Genomic DNA, 23,753 nt, shown 5'->3' with positions numbered 1-23,753 from the left:
ATCTCTTTGTGGTTTTGATCTGCAGTTCCTAATAATTAGTGATGTTAAACATCCTTTCATGTGCTTGTTGGCCAACTACATGTCTTCTTTGGAAAAATGTCTATTCAGCTCCTCTGCCCGTTTTTTAATCGGGTTGTGTGTTTTTTGTTGTTGAGTTGTATGAGTTCTTTATATATTTTGGATATTAACCCCTTATGATCTGCAAATATCTTCTCACATTCAGTAGGTTGTCTTTTCATTTTGTTAATGGTTTTCTTTGCTGTGCAGAAGCTTTTGTTTCCACTGAGGAGATATATTAGCAGAAAGATATTGCTAAGACTGATGCCAAAGAGTGTACTGCCTATGTTTTTGTCTAGGAGTTGTATGGTTTCGGGTCTTACATTCAAGTCTTTAATTAATTTTGAGTTAATTTTTGTGCATGCTGTGAGACAGGGGCCTAGTTTCCTTTTTCTGTATGTGGCTGTCCAGTTTTCCCAATGGCATTTACTTAAGAGATTATCCTTTCTCCATTGTATGTTCTTTGCTCCTATGTCATAAATTAATTGTCCATATATGTGTGGGTTTATTTCTGGGCTCTCAATTCTGTTCCACTGAGCTATGTATCTGTTTTTCTGCCAATACCATGCTGTTTTGATTACTATAGTTTTGTGATATAGCTTGAACTCAGGGAGTGTGATACCTCCAGCTTTGTTCTTTCTTCTCAGGATTACTTTGGCTATTTGAGGTCTTTTGTGGTTCCATATACATTTTATAATTTTTTGTTCTATTTCTGTGAAAAATGCCCTTGGGATTTTGATAGGGATTGTACTGAATCTGTAGACTGCTTTAGGTAATATGTACATTTTAACAATGTTAGCTCTTCTAATCCTTGAGCATGGAACATCTTTTCATTTATTTCTGTCTTCTTCAATTTCTTATATTTTTCAGTATACAGGTCTTTCACCTCTTTTTGTTAAATTCATTCCTAGATATTTTATTCTTTTTGTTGTGATTGTGGGATTTTCTTAATTTCTCTTTCTGCTAGTTCATTTTTAGTGTATAGAAACACAATAGGTTTTTGTACGTTGATTTTGTACCCTGCAAATTTACTATATTCATTTATTATTTCTAGTAGTTTTTTTGTGTGTGTGGAGTCTTTAGGGTTTTCTATATATAAAATCATATCATCTGCAAATCATGTTAGTTTTCCTTCTTCTTTTCCAATTTGGAGGCCTTCTGTTTCTTTTTCTTGCCTAATTGCTCTGCCTAGGACTTCCAATACTATGTTGAGTAAGAGTGGTGAGAGTTGGCATCCTTGTCTTCTTCCTGATCTTAGAAGGATAGCTTTCAGTTTTTCACCATTGAGTATGATGTGAGCTGTGGGTCAGTCATACATGGTCTTTACTAGGTTGAGGTATGTTCCTACTATACCCATTCTATAGAGAGTTTTTAAAAATTATAAATAGTTCCTGAATCTCATCAAATGTTTTTTCCACATCTCTTGAGATGATCATCTGATTTTTATCCTTCTTTCTGTTAATCACAGTGTTTCACATTGACTGATCTGTGGATGCTGAACCATTCTTGCATCCCTGGAATAAATCCCACTTGATCATGACGTATGATCCTTTAAATGTATTTGCGAACCTTTTTTGAGGATTTTTACATTTAGGTTCATCAGAGATATTGGACTGTAGTTTTCTTTTTTTGTGTGCTGTCCTTGTCTGGTTTTGGCATCAGGCAATGATGGCCTTGTAAAATGAGTTGGAAAGTGTTTCCCCCTCTTCAGTTTTCTGGAAGAGTTTTGAAAAGCATAGGTATTAAACTTTCTTTGAATGTTTGGTAGAATTCACCTGTGAAGTTCTCTGGTCCTTGACTTCTGTTTTTTTGGGATGTCTTTGATTACTGTTTCATTCTCTTTACTAGTAATCAATCTATCAAGATTTTCCATTTCTTCATGATTCAGTCTTAGAAGACTGTATGATTCTAAGAATTTGTCCATTTCTTCTAGGTTATCCAGGTAGTTGGCATGTAGCTGTTCACAATATACTCTTCTAATCCTCTGTATTTCTATGGTATCGTATTTCTCCTCTTTCACTTCTGGTTTTCTTTATCAGAGCTTTATCCCTTTGTTTCTTAGTGAGTCTAGCTAAAGCTTTGTCAATTTTGTGTCTATTTCATTTCTTCCGACTCTGATCTTTATGTTCTTCCTTCTACTGACTTTGGGCTTCATTTGTTCTTCTTTTTCTAGTTCCTTTGGGTGTAAAGTTAGACTGTTTGATATTTTTCTTGTTTCTTGAGGGAGGCCTGGATTGCTACAAAATTTCTTCTTAGTATTGTTTTTGCTGCATCCCATAGGTTTTGACATGTTGTATTGTCATTTGTCTTCAGGTATTTTTTGATTTCTCCTTTGATTTCTTCATTGACTCAATAGTTGTTCAGTAGCATGTTGTTCAGTCTCTACATATTTGTGAGTTTTCCAGCTTTCTTCTCATAGTTGATTTGTAGTTTCATGCCACTGTGATTAGAAAAAATGCACAATATGATTTCCATCTTCTTAAATGCACTGAGACTTGTTTTGTGTGCCAACAGATGATCTATCCCTGAGAAAGTTCCTTGTGGACTTGAGAAGAATGTGTATTCTGCTGCATTTGAATTGACTATACAAATCCATGAATCCATCTGGTCTAATGTTTCATTTAAGGCCACCGTTTCCTTGTTCACAGGATATCTATTCATTGATGTAAGAGGAGTTTTAAAGTCCCCTACTATTATTGTGTTGCTGCAAATTTCTTTTAGGTCTGTTAATAACTGCTTTGTGTATTTTAATGCTCCTATGCTAGGTGCATAAATATTAATAACTGTTATATCTTCCTGATGACTTGTCCCCTTCCTCATTATATAATGTCCATCTTGTCTCTTGTTACCTTTTTTGGCTTGAAGTCTATTTCGTCTGATATATGTATGGCTACACCACTTTCTTTTGGCTGCCATCTGCTTGGAGTATCATCTTCCATCCCTTCTTTTGTGTCTATGTTTGTCTGTTGAGCTGAGATGGGTCTCCTGGAGGCAGTGTATAGTTGGGTCTTGTTTTGTAATCCATCCAGCCACTCTGTGTCTTTTGATTGATGAATTCAATTCATTTACACTTATGGTGATTATTGGCAAATGAGGACTTAGTACTGCCTTTTAATCTTTTGTTTTCTGGTTGCTCTATTTCCCAATTGTTTCTTTTCCTTGTGTTTCTGTCTGACATTTTGGTTTGGTGGTTTTCTATGATGTTTTTCTCAGTTTCCTTTTTTTTTTTTATGTTTTGTGGTTACCATGAAGTTTGCATAAAATATCTCATAGACAAAATAGTTCTTTTTATGCTGAGAGCATCTTATCTTCACTTACCTATACAGGTCTGTCCTTTTCGTCTTCCCCTTTTATGTTCTAGTTGCCATAAATTATCCCTTTTTAAGTTGTGAGTTTGTTACCAAATTGAAGTAGCTATAGTTATTTTTACTGCTTTCCTTCTTTTTAACTTTTATGCTGTAATAATGTGTTTAAAAACCTATTCTGGGCTTCCCTGGTGGCCCAGTGGCTGAGAACCTGCCTGCCAATGCAGGGGACAAGGGTTCGAGCCCTGGTCTGGGAAGATCCCACATGCCACGGAGCAGCTGGGCCCGTGAGCCACAATTACTGAGCCTGTGCGTCTGGAGCCTGTGCTCCGCAACAAGAGAGGCCGCGATAGTGAGAGGCCCATGCACCGCGATGGAGAGTGGCCCCCACTTGCCACAACTAGAGAAAGCCCTCGCACAGAAACGAAGACCCAACACAGCCATAAATAATAAATAAATAAAAATTAAAAAAAAAACAAAAAAAACCTATTCTAACTGAGTTGTGATTTTTCTGATTCTATTTTACCTAACCCAAGGTTTTGTGTTTCAGGCAGAAGAGTTCCTTTGAACATTTCTTGTAAGGCAGGTCTAGTGGTGATGAACTTCCTCAGCTTTTGTCTGTCTGGGAAAGCCTTTATTTCTCTTTCATATCTGAAGGGTAACTTTGCTGGATAGAGTATTCTTGGCTGCCAGTTTTTATATTTCAGTATTTTGAGAATGTCATTCCACTCCCTCTTGGCCTAGAGTGTTTCTGCTGAGAAAACTGCTGACAGCCTAATGGGGGTTCCTTTGCAGGCTATCATCCTTCTTCCCCTGGCTGCCTTTAAAATTCTTTCTTTGCCATTGACTTTTGACAGTTTTAATATGACGTGTCTTGGAGAAGAAGGTCTTTTTGTGTTGAGGTAATTAGGTGTTCTCTTAGCTTCATGGACTTGTATATCCAGTTCCTTCCCCATGCTCGGGAAGTTTCCACTTATTATTTCTTTATATTCTCTATTTATCCTTAATTTTTGCCATTTTAATTGCAATGTGCCTTGGTGTGGTCCTCTTTGGGATTCTCTGTTCTTCTTGGACTTGGATATGTTTCCTTTCCCAGGTTAGGGATATATTCAGCTATTATATCTTCAAATATGTTCTCTGCCCCTTTCTCTCTCTCTTCTCTTTCTGGAACCTCAAAAATGTGAATGTTAGTATGCCTGGTGTTGTGCCAGATGTCTCAAACTGTCCTCACATCTTTTTATTCTTTTTCCTGTTCATCTTCAGTGATTTCCACTACTATGCCTTCCACCTCACTGGTCCATTCCTCTGTACCATTTTGTCTACTGTTGATTCCTTCTAGTGTATTTTTCATTTCAATGATTGTATTCTTCACCTCTGTTTGGTTGTTCTTTATATTTTCTAACTGCTAAAAACTTCTAATTTCTCTCTCTGTTCATCCATTCTTCTTCTGAGTTCTCTGATCATCTTTACAATCATTACCTTGAACTCTTTCTTGGGTAGATTGACTATCTCCACTTCACTTAGCTCTTCTGGGGTTTAAATCTTATTCCATTGCTTGGAACATGTTCCTCTGTTGCTTCATTTTGCCTAACTTGCTGTTTTTATTTCTGTGTATCTGGTAGGTTGGTTGCTGGTATGTGGGCTAGGTCCACAGGCTACGGGGCTGTGGTTGTCCTGGGGTGGTGTTCGCCCACTGTTGGGTGAGGCCGGTTCCAAGGCTAGAACAGGCTCATTGGTGGCTGGGATAGGGGATTCTGGGTCTGGTGCGTGCCTGCTGGTAGGTGGAGCTAGGTCCCAGGGTCTCTGCGTGCAGGGCCCTGGGTGTCCCAGATCTAGTGCCTGCCCAGTGGTGTGTAGAGCCTGGTCCTTGGCCCTCTGGTGGGCAGGGCTGTGTCCAGGGGAAGGTGTGGGCTCAGGGGGTCTTAAGGCTGACTGTCTGCTGTTGGGTGGGGCTGTGTCCCTGCCCAGTTAGTTGCTTGGCCTGAGGCATCCCAGTCCTGGTGTCTTAGGACTGGCGGGCATGGTGGGGCTGGGTCCTGTGGCTAATAAGCTACAACAAGGATTCCCAAATGGCGCCTGCCAGCAACAGAGTCCATGTGGCAGAACGAGCTCCCAGAAATGGCTGCCACCAATGCCTATGTCCCCAGGGGTGAGCTCCAATTAATTGCTTCCTGCCTCTTGGGGAGACTCTCCAAGATCAGCATGTGGGTCTGACCCAGGCTCTTTTCAGATTACTGCTTCTGCCCTGGGTCCTGGAGCAGGTGAGATTCTGTGTGAGCCTTTCAAGAGTGGAGTCTCTATTTTCCACAGCCCTCTGGCTCTCCCAAAAGTAAGCACCGCTGGGCTTCAAAGCCAAACGTTCTGGGGGCTCATCTTCCTGGAGTAGAACCCCCAGGCTGGGGGGCCCAATGTGGGACTCAGACTTTTTGCTCCTTGGGGAGAACCTTGCAGTTGTAATTATTCTTCCATATGTGGGTCACCCACCCAGCGTATGGGTCTTGCCTATACTGCGACTCCCCACCACCTACCCATCTCGTGGTTCCTTCTTTAAATCTTTAGTTGTAGAAGATCTTTTGCAGTCGGTTCTGGTCTTTTTCATCGACAGGTGTTCCGTAAATAGTGGCAATTCTGGTGTGCCTATGAGAGGAGGTGAGCTCACACACATATAAAAAGTGACTAAAAACGGATCACAGACTTAGCTATATAGAAGCCTAATCTCTAAAATTTCCAAGAGAAAACAGGAGACCATCTTAGTAACTTCTAGTTAAGCAAGGACTTCTTTAAAAAGGACATAAAAGGTGCAACTTACAAAAGAAAAAACTGATAAACTGAATGTCATCAAAATTTTAAAACATTTGCTCTTCAAAACGAAGATAAAAATAAAAGATCAAAAAAAAGGGCAAGGCACACAAAAGGGAAGAAAGTTTTGCAAAACAAGTATTTGATAACAGACTTGTATCCAGAATGTATACAGAACTCTTACTACTCAATAAGAAAACTAACAAACCACCCCCCAAAACAAGCAACAGATGTGAACACATATGAATGGCAAATAAGTACACAAGAAGACAGCCATCACCATTAATCAACAGTCAATAAAACCACAATGAGGTATCACTGTGTATACACTGGAATGGCTAAAATTTAAATGATGGACAATACCCAGTGTTGGCCAGGATGCGTTGCAATTGGAGCTCTCATATATGGCTGATAGGAATGCAAACAGTACAGCCACTTTGGAAAACAGTTGGCAGTTTCTTATAAAGTTAACCGTATACTTACCATGTGACCTAGCAATTTCACTCTGAGGTATTTACCCAAGAAAAATGAAAACATATGTCCACAAAAAGACTCATACACTAATGTTCACAGCAGCATTATTCATAATAGTCCCAAACTGGGAACAACCGAATAACCATCAACTGATGAATCGCTATCCATACAATGTAATTCCACTTGGCAATAAAAAGGAACAAATTACTGATATACACAATAAGGATGAATCTCAACAGCACTATGCTGACACAAAAGACTGCAAACTGGATGAGTCGATCTATATGAAGTTACAGAAAGAGCAGCATTAAAGTGACAGAAAGCAGATCAGTGCTTGCCAGGAGGTGGAGGATCAGGGCGGCAGGCAGACTGCAAACGGTCACAGTCTGGAAACGTTCTATATGGTGACGGTGGTGGCGGTTACACTAATGTAGACAATCTGTGAGAATTCTTGATTTGTACCCCTAAATTTGGTGAATTTATTGCATGTAAATATACCCCAATAAAGCTTACAAAAAGAAAAAAAATACTGTACTTTCACGCCAGGACCAAAACCAGACAGCCTGTTACCTAGTCACCTCCTGACCACAGAGTGTGAAGAATGTGTCATTTTGATCCACTACCTGCTGCTGCTGCAGAACCAGTTCCCGGCAGAGAAGCCTCGTGCAGTGACACTGTAGACAGTTCACTGGTAGTAAAATGATCGTTCTTATTCTCACTGTTGAGACTGACAGGCTGCTAGAAAGTAAGGACACAAGAAAAGATTTGAACATCTCAAGCATCCTGTTACAAAATAACTGGCAGATCTTCAACTTCACATGTTAAACAGAAAAAAAGGTATATACGTAACTGAGAAGTAAAACATTTTCAGCCTGTCCCCAGGAATGCGGTCAAAGTTCCTTTATTTATAATATTAAAGATACTACTGCTTTTTGAGCACCTATTACATTCCAGGAACCATACAGGTATGTGCTTTATTATTATTTTTTTGTCGTTCAGAACACATATATTGAACACTTTATGTGTTCTAAGAATTGTTCAAAACACTAGTAATATAATAGTGAACAAAACCATGTTCCAGCTATCCTGAGCTTATACTGCATGGGGAGAAGGGCTATATAAATATTACTTAATTTAGTCCTCAGAAAAAGCCATGAAGTCTTAATCTTTCCATTTGTCAAATAAGAAAACAAAGGCATATAGAAAGGTTAAATAACTTGTGTAAGCTAACCCACCTAACGTGTGGCAGAGCCGGGATTGGAAGCCAGGTCTGATTCCGTAGCCCAGGCTTTGCATTAGATTTCTAGCAAGTGTACTAATATCAGGCTTTCAAAATTGAGCATACTTTCTTGATTTGGATCATCAGATTCTGAACGTTTGTTTAAAATCATTATTATACCTTGAAGGGAAGACTGAAGAAAAACTTTGCATAAATATTCACGCTTGTCTTGGATCCTATACCTAAGTATAGGAAGGTCTTATCCCAAAGTGTAACCTGACAAATAAATCTGAGAATGCCTTTTTAGGTAAAGAGATGAAAAGTTAAAGGAAAGTGACCAAAAATTTTTCGTTTAAAAAAATGACATGGGTAAGTATAAAACTATATAAACTGACTACTTTACTGATAATTAATGACAAAAATGAGCTCCTACCCCCTCCATACAGACCTGGTGTCCTACAACTGTGTCTGAAAAAGTAAAATTGCTAAATTCATGTCTTATCAGTATGGCTTGTTCCTGCCTAACTAGCCCATAACCCCAGTTGTAAGTAAGAAAACACATTCTATAGGCAATGAACCTTAAGTTTAATACCTGGATATCAAATTTTAAAGCAGAGGGGAAATCCAGTTCACAAAGAAAATCTGAAAGATAGCACTTTGGGGAAAACCTCGCAAAGTATGTAAGAACTCAGGACATAGCAGATTCTTTCACTGCAGCTTTTTAAATGGAGTCTGGAGGATATACTGCATGTTTCTGCAGAACAAAGTCTCAACCTCAGCTGTAATACAGTTACCCATCTAGGCCATTAGTCTTGAGCCTCAGTGCAAAAAACCTTAAATTTTAATAAGAGGACGCACATTTATTTTCTCGCTTGTGTGTTGAAAGTTAGCATCACTTACATACTCAGCTTCTGGGGATGCACAGGATCTGGGCCTGGCCTCCTGCAGCCGGTCAAGCTGGAGCGGGGAGCTGCTCTTTGAGTTAATGAGGGGGTGCCCTTCATTCTGGGTCCCCCACTTTCCCTCGCCACTCCTTTGGCTGATGGCTGAAGATGGTGGGCCTGGATTTGGAGCCACTGCTGATACCGAGGAGGGTATTTCAGAAGAGTCTGCTGCTCCCAAGAATGGATATGGGGAGAATGGTGGTAACAAGAGAGGACAGAGAGGGGGGTCATGCAGGAAGATGTTCATAAAAGTATCTAAGCAAGCAGAGGGCAGAGCTGGGAAAGACTGCAAGCCATTGGGGAAAGGCGGCTCAGGCAGACTCTGCAGCGCAGTTTCTGAGGCTGCACGTTCTCTCCCCAGGGAGGTCACAGTTGGGAGGGGAAGGGCTTGGACGAGGCAAGGGGCCGGGCTGGAAACCACCACTGCAGCCGGGAACGATGGGCCAGAGGCATGAGGAGAGGAGGTGGACAAAGGGCACCAGGGCTGTCCATCCTGGGCCTCTCCTACGAGGTGGGGACAGAAGTCATCCTTAGTGCCCTTGCTGTCCGACCACATGAGCAGCTTCTTACGCTTGTGCTTCCCCTTCCTGCAACCAGCGGATCGGGTAGGCTTGGAAGCAGAATCTCCTAAAGGATAAAGAGGAAGGCGTGTTACAGAAAACCAACACAGAACGGAAGAGAAGGACAATGTTGATAGATAATTCTAAGTAGATTTTACAAGGAATAAACATTGGCCGATAGTAACTATGTCCACTACAGGGATGACAAAAAATAGCTCTAAAAAGATGAACAAGATCCTGGGTAAAAGCTGTTGCTATAAAATAAACTTATTTCAATATCTCTCAATCAGTTTCTTACAAGCAAAACTCCTATACTTCACTTTGTATCTCCCAGTACTCACGTATGATTTATAAATTTGACAACTATGTTGATAAATGGAATATATTTTTAAAAATTTAACTACCTTGAACATCTGAATATTTAGCTTTGCTTCTGCTTTCTTGCTGAAGATAGGAGCTGTAGGGTGATGACAGAATCTTGTCCCGGAATTGATCCACATAACACTGTTCTTCCTTCTGCGTGTGGGCTGACAGCACAGCCTTCGTGAGCCCTATGTGTTTAAACTCTTCTGAGGCCAGTGGAGCTGGGTTTGTGCTGAGGGTCCAGGGCTCACTGGGCAGGGTGCCAAGCTCTGCTGGACTCAATTCTGATGAAGTGGAGGAAGACAGATTTAATTTTAACTCCTACCAATTATTTTGCATTTATTTACTTTCACTAATTTAGTTATCTTTCAATAAATGTTTACAATCATTACAACAGCTGGAACATAAAACCTTCATCAATCTAGCAGATAAATTTTTAATTTTTCTGCCTTTCTTTATACTCTTTGTACACTTGTGTATACGTTTTAGAGTTGTAATACTCAATGTGCATACTTATTTAAATCTTGCTTTCATTGTAAATATTCTTCTATCTCCCTGAATTCTCCAAGAAATCGTTATGTTTGGATTTATTTTTCTTAATATGTAATATATCCATGTGGTTCAAAAATCAGCATGTATTAGAAAGACATTTAGTAGCTTCTCCCTATCCCTGTACATCATCTGCCTAGTTCTCATTTATTCTCCCCATAGAAAACCATTTCTTTTATTCTCTTATATATCTGTCTACTTTCTTTACATATCTATAAATAAGCATGAATACACATTGTTATTCCTCACCTCCATGTTTACCCAAACGGCATATAATCTTGTACACTAGTCTGCAATGTGTTTTTTCATTTAACAATATCCCTTTTATCAGCGCATCACATATGATGTATTTATGACTTTTTACTAAAGTAAGCATCTGTAGATGGATGCTGAGTTGCTTCTAAACATTACTTCTTCCAGGTACAAAAGATTTTATGGTGGACACTGGTGGGTTCTCCCAGCGTCCATTCCACCTCTCCCCTGCTGTGTGGGACTGAGGTGTGGGTGGTCATGCCCCCATTCCGCATCCAGAAACAGGCACTGACTCGTCTAAGTCAACATAGCGGAAGGACTTCAGATTTTGGCCAAGATGGAGGAACAGGGACTAGACTGACCTTCCCACCTGAAACAACCAGGAAGGGACTAAATATATGAAACAGTAAGTTCCAAGACACTGAACATCAGGTAACAAAGGAGAGTGACTCCTAAGGGATGGAAAACAAGGTGAACCCCACATCTGCCCAGCTTATTGCCTTGACAGTTTCTGAGGAGCAAGGTGGGGAAACCAGGTGAGCCTCGTGGGCTCCCTGAGGGCAGAGGCAGAGCTGAGAGTCTGGGGAGGCCACGGTGGCTGGAGTTTTCAGGAAGAGAAGTGTAGAGGAGAGCTGCACAGAGAGGACTCCAGACAGCTGCAGGGACCCCAGAGTCCTCACCAGTGCACGGATGGGAGGAAAAAAATCACCTGAAAGGATCAGACCAAAGCTCATACCAGCTGGAGAACAGGGCTCACTCCCAAGAGCCAGACTAGAAAAATCTCATAATCCATGGGCATTGGGTAGAATGCTCTGAAGGGTCTTGCATCAGTAGCAGAGAAGAATTAGGCCTACCCTACACTGCTCTGGTCCTGCCTAACCAATTTTAAAAGCAAAGCCTGAAAAGACCAATCTGTTTCCACATAGCTTAACTGGGTCCCAGAATAAAGCTCAACGGTGCTCACAGCAATACAGAAATATTCAGCACCCAATCACAGTATCTGGCATCCAATCAAAGACTAGGCACGCAAAGAAGCAAGAAAATACAACCCACAATAAGGAGAAAAATTAATCAAGCAAAACCAACCCTGGGCTGGCAGAGGTGGTAGAATTGGCAGATAGAACATTAATAGTTATTATACTGTATTCCATACAGCCACAGGGAAGATTAAATATGTTGTATAAAGACATGGAAGATATATTAAAAAACATCCAAACAGAACTTCTGGAAATGAAAACTAAAATATGTGAGATGGAAAATATACTGAATGGAAAGAACAACAGATTAGTTATTGCAATAGAAAATACTAGTGAACCTGAAGACATAGCAACAGAGACTGTCCCAAAATGAAACAAAGACCTAAAAAGTTGAAAAAGACTTAAATGAACAGAGCATCAGTGGACTGTGAGACAACTTCAAGCAGCCTATATACCTATAACTTGAGTCCCAGAAAAAGAGGAAACAGAAAAAATGTTTTAAAAATAAGGGAAAACATTGTTTTCTATTTGATGGAAACCATAAACCTACAAATCCAAGAAGCTCAATGAACTCCAAGCACAAAAAACATGAAGAACACTACATCATGGACACCACAATCAAATTCTTTTTTTTTAAATTAATTAATTATTTTTTGGTTGTGTTGGGTCTTCGTTGCTGTGCGTAGGCTTTCTCTAGTTGCGGTGAGTGGGGGGCTACTCTTCACTGCGGTGCGCGGGCTTCTCACTGAGGTGGCTTCTCTTGTTGTGGAGCACGGGCTCCAGGTGCGTGGGCTACAGCAGTTGTGGCACGTGGGCTTCAGTAGTTGTGGCATGTGGGCTCAGCAGTTGTGGCTCATGAGCTCTAGGGCGCAGGTTCAGTAGTTGTGGTGCATGGGCTTAGTTGCTCCACGGCATGTGGGATCTTCCCGGACCAGGGATCAAACCCATGTCCCCTGCAATGGCAGGCAGATTCGTAACCACTGCACCACGAGGGAAGTCCCTCAAATTCTTGAAATTAATGGTGAGGAGAAAATCTTACAAGTAGCCAGAAAAAAGACATGGAAACAATACATATGACAGCAGACTTCCTGTCAGAAACAACGCAAATGAGAAGACAGTGAAGCAGCGTCTTTAAGGCACTGAAAGATAAACACTGTCAACCTAGAATTCTACGCTCTAATAAAATGTCTTTAAAGCAGGAAGGTGAAATAAAGACATTTTCAGACATACAAAAACGGAAAGAATTCATCATCAGTAGACCTGTACTACAAGAGATAGAAAAGGAATGCCCTCAGGCAGAAGGAGAATGATATCAGATGAATCTACATAAAGGAATGAAAAGCACTGGAAGAGATAACTACAGGGGTAAACATTTAAATCTCTTTCAAAGATAATAACTATGTAAGTAAGCATAGTAACAATGTCGTGTGGGATTTCTAACATACGTAGAAATATATGCCAATAGACAAAGGCCAAAGGGGGGAACTGGAAGTATAGTACTTTAAGGTTCTTATACTATGCATTAAGTGGTATAATATCTCTAGAAGGTAGACTGGGAAAAATTAAATATATATGTCATAAAATCTAAGCAACCACTAAAATAAAGCCCACGTTAAATACCAAGACATACATAGGTTAAAAGTAAAGGGTGGAAAAAGATATAACATGTTAACGCTAATCAAAAAAAAAAAAAAGCTGGAGTGAATATAGTAACATAAGACAAAGTATATTTTAGAGCAAAGAATAGACAAGGGATAAAGAAGGTCATTTCACAATGATAAAAGGATCAAGTCATCAAAAGGACACAGCAATTCTAAACATTTATGCACAAAATAAGAAAGCTTCAAAATGCATGAAGCAAAAACTGATAAAATGGCAAGGAGAAATAGACAAGCCCACAATTATAGCCAGAGACTTCAACACTCCTCCTGAGGTACAACAAGTATTCAGAAAACTGGGGGATAGAGAAGACTTGAACAAGACTATCAACCAACCTGACCTAGTTTATACACTGGGCAGAGTAAACATCCTTTCCAAGTGCATACAGAACATTTACCAAGATAGACCATATACAGACCATAAAACAAGTCTCAATAAATTTAAAAGAATTCAAGTTTTGTATTTTCTCTGACCAAAATGGGATTAAATTAGAAATCAATAACATAAAGAGGTCTGGAAAATCTCTAAATATGCTTTCTACATAATATATGATGATATATATATATATATATGACATATGTGATAATGTAAATGATTTCAAAGAAGATATAAAAAGGGATATTAGGCAGCATTTGAACATGATGAAAATGAAATGAAATACATCACAATGTGTGAAATGCAGCTGAGAGTAAAAGGAAAATTTACACTAAAATCCACTAGGGAAGAAATATGTCTGAAATCAATGACTTCAGCTTCCATTTTAAGAAACTGGAAAAACAAGAGCAAGGTAAAACAAAAGTAAGCAGAAGAAAGGAAATAATAAAGATCAGAGGAAAAATCTGTTAAGTATTGTAGAAAACAGAAAAATAATAAATAGAGAAAATCAATAAAATTTTAAGTTGGTTCTTTGCAGAGAGGAATAAAATTGATTAAACTCTAGGAAGACTGATGAGGAAAAAAACAGCAGATATAAGTTACCAATTTCAGAAATGGTAGAGGAAGCATCACTAGAGACCCTACTATCACTAGACATCAAAATAATAATAAGGGAACATTATAAACAACTTTTTCCAATAAACTTGACAACTTAGACAAAATTGACCAGTTCTTTGGGACATACACACTAACAAAGATCACTCAACAAGAGGTAGAAAACCTGAATAGCCCCATATCTATTTTAAAAACTGAATTTGTAGTTAAAAACTTCTCCACCAAGAAAACTTCAAGCCCAGATGGCTTTACTGGTGAGTTTGAGCAAACATCTAAGGAAGAAAAAATACCAATTCTACATAAAGTCTTCTAGAAAACTGAAGAGGACAAAACACTTCCCAGCTCATGCTATGAGGCCAGGATTATCCTGATATCAAAACCAAAGTCATTAAAACAAAAACAAACAAAATGAGAGACCAATAGCTCTCATAAACACAGATCTCGAAATTCTTATGAAAATTTTAGTAAAATGAATCCAATATATAAAAAAGGAAATACATCATGACCAAGTGGGGTTTAACCCAGGAATGCAAAGATATTTTAACATTTAAAATTGAAGAAGACACAAATATATGGAAGGATATTTCGTGCACATGGATTGGAAGAATTAATATTGTTAAAATGTCCATGCTACCCAAAGCAATATACAAATTCAAGGCAATCTCTATCAAAATTCCAACAGCATTTTTCAGAGAAACAGAACAAACAGTCGAAAAATTTGTATGGAAACATCTAAGCCCCTGAATAGCCAAAGCCATCTTGAGAAAGAAGAACAAAACTTTTGCACAGCAAAGGAAACGATCAACAAAATGAAAAGGCAACCAACTGAACGGAAGAAAATATTTGCAAATCATATACCTGGTAAGTGGCTAATATCCAAAATATATAAAGAACACATACAATTCAACAGCCAAAAAAACAAAAAAATAAGCAATCTGATTTAAAAATGGGCAGAAAGCCTAAAAAGACATTTCTCCAAAAAGACATACATATGGCCAAAAAGCATATGAAAAGATGCTCAACGTCACTGATTATTAGAGAAATGAAAATCAGAACTACAATGAGGTGTCACCTCACACTGGTGAGAATGGCCATCATCAAAAGGTCTACAAATAATAAATGCTGGAGAGGGTGTGGAGAAAAGGGAAATCTCCTACACTGTTGGTGGGAATGTAAATTGATACAGCCACTATGGAGAACAGTATGTTGGTTCTTTAAAAACTAGACTTGCCATATGATCCTGCAATCCCACTCCTGGGCATATATCCAGAAAAGACAAAAACTCCAAAAAGATACATGCACAGCAGTGTTCACAGCAGCAGTATTCACAACAGCCAAGACATGGAAGCAACCTAAATGTCCATCGACAGAGGAATGGACAAAGAAATGTGGTATATATACACAATGGAGTATTACTCAGTCATAAAAAAGAATGAAATAATGCCATTTGCAGCAACATGGATGGACCTAGAGATGATCATACTAACTGAAGTAAGTCAGACAGAGAAAGACAAATATCATATGATGTCACCTACATGTGGACTCTAAAAAAATGATAAAATGAACTTATTTACAAAACAGAAACAGACTCACAGACTTAGAAAACAAGCTTACAGTTACCAAAGGGGAAAGGTGGGGGTGGAGGAGGGATAAATCAGGAGGTTGGGATTAACATATACACACTGCTGTATATAAAACAGATAACCAACCAGGTCCTAATACATAGCACAGGGAACTCTACTCAATACTCTGTAATAACCTGTATGGAAAAAGAATCTGAAAAAGAATAGATATATGAATATATACAATTAAATCACTTTGCTGTAGTATACCTGAAACTAACACAACATTGTAAATCAACTATACTCCAATATAAAATTAAAAAATTAAAAAAAATAAGATAAAAGAAGATTGGTCAAAAGCCAAAATAATAATAATAATGTGTTGGTAAGGATGTGGAGAAAAGGGAACCCTTGTGCACTGTTGGTGGGAATGTAAACTGGTGCAGCCACTTTGTAAAACCGTTCGGAGGTTCCTCAAAAAATTAAAACTAGAACTATCATATGAACCAGCAATTTCACTACTGGGTATTCATCTGAAGAAAACAAGAACACTAATTTGAAAAGATAAACGCACCTCCACGTTCACCGGAGCACTATTTACAACAGCCAACACATGGAAACAACCTAAATATCCATCAATGGATGTACAGAGAAACTCTGGTCTACACACACACGCACACATACATACAGGAATATTATCCAGCTATAAAAAAGGATGCAATCTTGCCATTTAAACAACATGGATGGACCTTGATGGCATTATGCTAAGTAAAATAAGTCAGACAGTGAAAGACAAATACCATATGATCTTTCTTATATATGGAATCTAAAAATAAATTATTAAAAAAAGTCAAGCTCACAGATACAGAGAACAGATTGGTGGTTGCCAGAGGTGGGGGGTGGGTGAAATGGTTTTTTTTTTTCAGTTTAAATAAACTGAATGAAATAAAAATAAATTGTTAATTCATCATATTAACAAACTGAAAAAGAAACTAAAACAGAAAAATCTTATGATCATCTCAACAGATGGAGAGATTTGACAAAATCCAACATCCATTTCTGATAAAAAAAATTCTGAGGATATTAGGAATAGAAGGGAACGTCCTCAATTTGATAAAAGTACGTTTATGAAAAACCTAGGACTAACATAATTAATGTTTTTTTCTCCAAGATCAGGAAAAACATAAGAATAGTTGCTCTTGCAACTTTTATTCAATATTTATTAGAGGTTCTAGCCAGTTCAAGAAGGCAAAAAACAAACAAAAAAAAGATTAAAAAGAAGATTGGAAAAGAAGTAAAACTGACTTTCATAGACATGATCATACATGTAGAAAATCCTATGGAATCAACAAAAAGTTACTAGAACTAATAAGTGAGTTTAGCAAGCCTGTAGAGTAAAAGATTAATATACAAAAATCAATTATATTTCTATATACTAGCAACAAATAATTGGAAACTGATATTGAAAATAATCCTATTTATAATATGAAATACTCGAGGTCAAAACTGACAAAAGATATGCCAGATCTGTACACTGAAAACTGTAAGATATTACTGTGAGGAATTTGAGAATACCTAAATAAATGAATAGATATACCAGGTTCATGGATTAGAGGACTCCATATTTTTGAGATATCAATTCTCCCCAAGTTGATATATAGATTCAATATATCAATTCAAATCCCTGCAGGGCTTTTTTTTTTTTTTAATTTTTAAAAAAATTATTTATTTTTGGCTGCGTTGGGTCTTCGTTGCTGCGCGTGGGCTTTCTCTAGTTGCGGTGAGCAGAGGCTACTCTTTGTTTCGGTGTGCGGGCTTCTCATTGTTGTGGCTTCTCTTGTTGAGGAGCACAGACTCTAGGCACGCAGGCTTCAGTAGCTGTGGCTCGTGGGCTCAGTAGTTGTGGCTCGTGGGCTCTAGAGCACAGGCTCAGTAGTTGTGGTGCTCGGGCTTAGCTGCTCCACAGCATGTGAGATCTTCCCTGACCAGGGATCGAACCCGTGTCCCCTGCATTGGCAGACAGATTCTTAACTGCTGCGCCACGAGGGAAGCCCCGCTGTAGGACTTTTTGAATTAGAATATTCAAAGCAATCTTGAAAATGAACAAAGTTGGAGGATTTACACTACCTGATTTCAAGATTTACTATAAAACTATAGGAATCAAAACTGTGTGGTACTGGCATAAAGGGTTTATCAATTTTTGTTCATCTTCAGAGAAGCAACTTTGAGCTTTAATTTTCTGCATTGTCTGTTTTTTATTTTGTTGCTTTCTGCTTTTATCTCTATTACTTCCCTCCTTCTACCTGGGTTTTATTTTGTTTTTGTTTTTTTTTTGGCTAGCTTCTTAAAGTGGAACTTTAGATCCCTGATTTGAGACTTTTCTTCTCGAACATTAGCATTTCAAGTTATTAATCTCTTTATAAATATCTCATTTTTACTGATTTCTAATTGAATTAACTCTAGCCGAACAGTGTAGTTTGTAAAACATCAATTATTTCAAATCTGAGACTTGTATTACATCCCAACCTATTTTATATCTCAGTGAACATATCATGTGCACTTGAAAAGAATATGTATAACGCAGTTATTTTGTGTCGTGTTCTCTAGATATCAATTAGGTCAAGTGGCTGACCGCACTGTTCAGACCATCTATTTCGTTAAGATGTTTTATCATTTGCAGAAAAGGGGTGTTAAATTCTTCAACTATGATTATGGAAAGACGTTCTCTGACTCATTCAGTTTTTGCTTCATATCTTTAAAGGTCTGTTATGAGTGAAAACACTTCAATGTTTGTTATGTCTTCCCGATGAACTGGCTGCTTTGTCACAATGAAATGTCTCTGGTGAGACTCCCTCTTGAAGTCTATTATTAATACAGGCACTCAGCCTTTTTATGCATGTTGTTTGGATTGTGCATCTTCCCCATCCAATTGTTCTTAACCCATTTGTGAATTTATATTTAAATTGTACTCTGCAGACAGCACATAGTTGGGTCTTGATTTATTTTTATCTGTTCTGACAACTTCTGCCATTTTATGTAATTATACACTTAGTTGGATTTAGAGCTATTATTTTATTGGTTTGATAGGTTCCCTGGTTTTATTGTTGTTGTTGTTGCCCTAATCGTCCTTTCCTGTCCTTCTTTTGGATTATTTGTTTTTAAAATTACATTTTAGTTTATCTCTTGGCTTTTTAGCTAATTTTTATATCTCATACTCCATCAACCCTGCTATAGATTTAAAAATATGTGTAATGGTAATGGTTTCTGGAGACTAATTGTCAGTGTTTGATTCTCTTCTCTGCCACTCGTTTGCTGTGTGACTTTGGGCAAGTTGTTACTTAACTTGTTTGTGCCTTAATTGTTCCATATATAAAACAGAAGTAATAACTTGCAGAGAAATGCATTTGGGGTCATGGTCCTCAGACCCAACTCATTATTAGCATAAGGTATAAACTCCAGGAGTATGGGCTTTCCAGAAAGCAAAAGACAGATGCAGTTCAAGAACATCTGGGCTCTGATTCTGCTTTCTCTCCTTAAAATAAAGATGAGCACCTGTAGATGCTGAGACTGGTTTAAGGTCAGGAGAAATGATTATCAGTAAATATCCCTTATTCTTTAAATGAAAGCATGTAGATCGTAGTATAGATTCTTTCAAAACAGTAATATGAAACCAGAGTATACAAAGTATAGTGGCACAGTCAAAAAAAGAGCTTTCCGTGCTGGGTGAGGCCCTACCTTGCATGGACTGTGTCACTGACAGCTACACACTCGCACAGGAGTCCAAAGTATGTAAGAGCAGGTGCACTAAAAGCACACATCTGCTCCTCTCCTGAGGGACTAGCTCAACTCCAAAAAACTCTATCTGTGGCTAATTAGAAATAATAGAAATAACAGAATAAGATATACAGGGCTTCCCTGGTGGCGCAGTGGTTGAGAGTCTGCCTGCCGATGCAGGGGACACAGTTTCGAGCCCTGGTCTGGGAAGATCCCACAGGCCGCGGAGCAACTAGGCCCGTGAGCCACAACTACTGAGCCTGCGCGTCTGGAGCCTGTGCTCCGCAACAAGAGAGGCCGCGACAGTGAGAGGCCCGCGCACCGCGATGAAGAGTGGCCCCTGCTCGCCGCAACTAGAGAAGGCCCTCGCACAGTAACGAAGACCCAACACAGCCAAAAATAAATAAATAAATAAAAATTTAAAAAAAAAGAATAAGATATACAGAAATCATCTAATAGTATAATATAATATCAATAATATAACTAAAAAACAAACAGAAATAATCTAATCTCACAACAGCTGTCGATCTGCTCTTTTCCCACCAATCCACAAGCCACCTAGTAACATAACGTTCTCCACCTCAAAGGGTGGCTGTGAGGATTAAATGAATTAATTTATATAGAGAACTAGGGGCAGGGAATGGTACACAGTCACAGCTCGTCATATGGTAACTTATATACCACTGAAGACCAGCAAAGGTGTTACACATAATCCGAAAACCTGATTGAACACGTTTGTCACCATTTCCTCATCCACCAAATCCTTATGAATAATGCAAAAGTGAAAAAGGATAGGAGACAGTAAAAAGGAATCAAAAGAAGACATCAGAATAGTTCACCAAATCGTTATGTTAACGGAAGAGCATTTCAAACATACTGTCCTCATTGTTACCAGACAAAATTTTAATGTATATATGACCCATCTAGTCACAACTACAGTCCAAGTTTGAATTGGACACTTTCTTTCAAGGTCAGCAAAAAAGTGACCCAAGGCAGTCCCATCAATAATTGAGGGCTTATTATTATGTATCAGGTACTATTCTAGGTGCCTTACGTGTGTCAAGAGTTGATTGGCAAAGGACATAACTAAGAAATACAGTCCAAAATATGTAACCAACATAAACGTGATGATATTTCCAAAAATATTGTAACTCAATTAAAGAAAAAAGTATTTATAATTTAGATGTCATTGCTAAGTAAATGGCATTAATGACTTGTTTTCTCACGACAGTGTATTTAACGTTGAGTGTATTTTAAAATAGAAGGTACCGTGGTACCTGACTCCGGTGGTGGCATGTGAACAACGGTGTTGCTGTAGCTGCACTGCCTCACGTCCAGGCTCAGAGCCGCCTCGGTCAGGGTCTCTGGAGCTCCTCCTTCAGCATCTGTGGACCGTCCATTAGCTGGCATTTCTGCTGTAGGTACGGCTGGGATCTGAGAAACAGCTGGTGATGTAAGAGCAACTGACAGTGAAAAGAAAAATTCCCAACAGGAAGTTCATTATTAAAGACCCAAACAGTTTACACACACTTATAACTGACAAGTTAAAACCTACTGGCCATAAAGAGGCAATGTGGATTCTTTGTGATTACACAAAGGATTCTTTGTGATTACAACGAAATAATTAAAGTCAAAAGATTAGAGAGAAAACAGACAGGGGTGGCTTTGTAATAACTCTCTTGATCCAACTATGAAAGGCAGTCCTGTCACCTTGCAGTGCTTGGACATCATCTGCTCTGTGGCTTTGTCCGTCTTCTTCCGAGGATGAGGAAGTCGTATTTGTACAGGAGATACACTTTCTCTTCAAAGCTGGAATGTTGTAGCTCTTCAGGTACCTGCAACAAGGTAATTCGGTTGCGTATTCCTACCTGCCCCCAACTTTGCCATCTTCCACCTTTCTGCTTTTCTCACGCCACCTCTGTTTGGGGTATTTCACATTCTCTTTTTTTTTTTTTTTAGCCCGCGCTGCGCACCATGTGGGATCTTACTTTCCTAAACAGGGATCGAATCCTGTGCCCCTGCAGTGGGAGCGCAGAGTCTTAACCACTGGACCACCAGGGAAGTCCCTCACTTTCTTCCTGGGTGAAGGCTTCCCTGACCATCCTGGTCTACATCACGGGGTTGTTACATTTCCCTGACTGTGGTCTTGAACTGATCGTCAAATCTTAATTTTTATGAGCGTAGGTCTTGTCTTCTCAACTATATTCAAAGAAGGGATGCATCTCCTAATTTTCTGCACCCCCCAAAATGTTCAATTTATTATGAATTGTAAGTAGTAGATATCCACTGATTTATAGTGAAAAATAAACAGCTGTTAAAAAAATGATATAAAGGCCCCATAGTGACAACAAATGCTTCTGGAAAAACTAACATGTTATCAAAACTTGTGTCTCATACCTGAGAACGCTATCAATACAGTTTATTTGCTGATAGGACGGGCTATGCTGATCCTTTCTCAAATCCTCACAAGACTCGGTGTACATGCTATTATTTTTTAATGTCTGGAAGGAAGAAAAGGTCTTCTGCTCATCTGAAAGAGAATGAAAGGATGCACAATTAAAAATATCACATGCTTGAGAATATGTACTTATTCAGCAAAATTCAATAGTACTTTGGGATATACATGATACTTCAGGACATATACAGTCAATATTATGTAGTTATTAAAAATGAGCTCAGATCTAAATGCACTGATATAGAAAGATATCACCTAGAACAATTACATGAATAATTTCAGATGTATCTTTTTAAAAAAGGAATAAAACAACTGTTTCAGGCAAAGATTACCAAGGAATAAAACCAAAGGTGAAAGGTTGACGGGGACCTTCACAATGTCACTACCTGTACAACTGGTTGATCTTGGCATCACTAAGGGGGATGACAGACACAGTGCATTGCTTATGTGTTGCAACGGAGAGTACAACAGCACTGCCCGTGTTGAACTGGTGTCCAACAGAACGTTCTACAATGACAGAATTGTCTTTTATCTGTGCTGTCCAACCTGGTAGCTAGCCACTAACACCAGACCCAGCGACTAGCATTTGAAATGTGGCTACAGCAACTGAGGAACTAAATTTCACATTTTATTCATTTGTAATTAATTTAAATTTAAATTGCAAAATGTGGTTAGTGGCTACCATATCAGATAGCAGAGGTATAGAGAGAGGAAAAAAGATCTCAGGCTGGAGCACTGAAGAACTTGAACTTTCAGTAAAGAATAAGCCAGTAAAGGAGACTTATCCAGGAAGAGACAGATCCTGCAAGGTCTGGTGTCATGGAAACCAAGAGGGGAAACTATTTCAAGGAAGAAGAGTAAAGAATTATGCAAATGCTGTTGAGAGACTGAGAAATATTAGCTACTGTTGATACTATTCATAAAGGTTAGTTTAGCTGCTTGGAAGAGGCTTCTCTATTTTCAGAGGGAATTATGGAAAAATGCTTCACTTTCACTCATTAATTTTACTTTTAATTTTTTAATAATTTTCAACTTGAAGGTTTCAAAGGGTTACAAAAATGGTAGAGAGTTCCCATACACCATTCACCCAGCTTCCACTAATGTCACACCTCACATAACCACAGGAAAATGAATGACACTAGGAAATTAACAGCGGCATACTAAGCTACAGCCCATTTGGATTTCACCTGTTTTCCCACTAAGTGTCACTTTTCTGGTCCAGAAGCCCAACCAGGATGTCACAAGTGAATTTAGTTATCAAATGCCTCCTTGGTCTTTCCTTGCCTTTCATGATCCTGACACTTTTGAAGAGTACGGGGCAGGAATTTTTTAGAAATGCCCCACCATTTGCGTTTCTCTGGTGTTTTCTTATGATTAGGTTGAGGTCATGCATCTTGGGGAAAATTGCCACAGAAGTGCAGTGCGTGATGGTGATATGTTTTATTATTGACACGTTAACCTTGATCATTGGTTAAGGTGATGCCTGCCAGGTTTCTCTTATGTAAAGTTACTATTTTACAACGTAATAAAAGATGTAAGCAATAAATGTTCTGGAGGAATACTTTGAAGCCATGCAAATATCCTGTTTCTCTTATACTTTCACCTATTGTTTGCACAACACTGTGAATATACTTAATGCCACCAAACTGTACATTTAAAAATAGTAAATTATGTACCTAAAACCACAATTTTAAAAAACCTTTCATCTAATGTTAGCACTCACTGGAGGATATGCCCTGCAACAGTTACTACTGTGGAATTCTTTCTTTATTCTCTAAGTCTTATTGAAATATAACTGACATACAGCAGTAAGT

General features: G+C 38.6%; 1 protein-coding gene across 11 annotated transcripts in view; it reads right to left on the bottom strand.

Moving 5' to 3' along the window:
* The window catches only part of PER3 (period circadian regulator 3), a 63,723-nt gene that overhangs the window by 10,769 nt on the left and 29,201 nt on the right, over positions 1–23,753 (bottom strand). For 6 of the 11 annotated variants that reach the window (XR_011073451.1, XM_068538801.1, XM_068538804.1 and 3 more), the window contains 6 exons: positions 21,882–22,014; positions 21,195–21,319; positions 20,762–20,947; positions 9,763–10,005; positions 8,755–9,425; positions 7,259–7,373 (listed from right to left, as the gene is read on the bottom strand). Coding sequence is in view for 10 of the 11 variants with exons in the window: in XM_068538801.1 (XP_068394902.1) it covers positions 7,259–7,373; positions 8,755–9,425; positions 9,763–10,005; positions 20,762–20,947; positions 21,195–21,319; positions 21,882–22,014 (1,473 nt within the window). In the remaining variant the exon portion in view is untranslated. The remainder of the gene's footprint in view (positions 1–7,258; positions 7,374–8,754; positions 9,426–9,762; positions 10,006–20,761; positions 20,948–21,194; positions 21,320–21,881; positions 22,015–23,753) is intronic. The other 5 variants (XM_068538806.1, XM_068538809.1, XM_068538805.1 and 2 more) reach the window with 3 other exon arrangements.

Source organism: Eschrichtius robustus, chromosome 3, assembly GCF_028021215.1.
Source record: "Eschrichtius robustus isolate mEscRob2 chromosome 3, mEscRob2.pri, whole genome shotgun sequence".
Taxonomy (NCBI): Eukaryota; Metazoa; Chordata; class Mammalia; order Artiodactyla; family Eschrichtiidae; genus Eschrichtius; species Eschrichtius robustus.
Note: the sequence above shows the minus strand (reverse complement) of the source record. Positions and strands in the feature narration are given on the sequence as shown.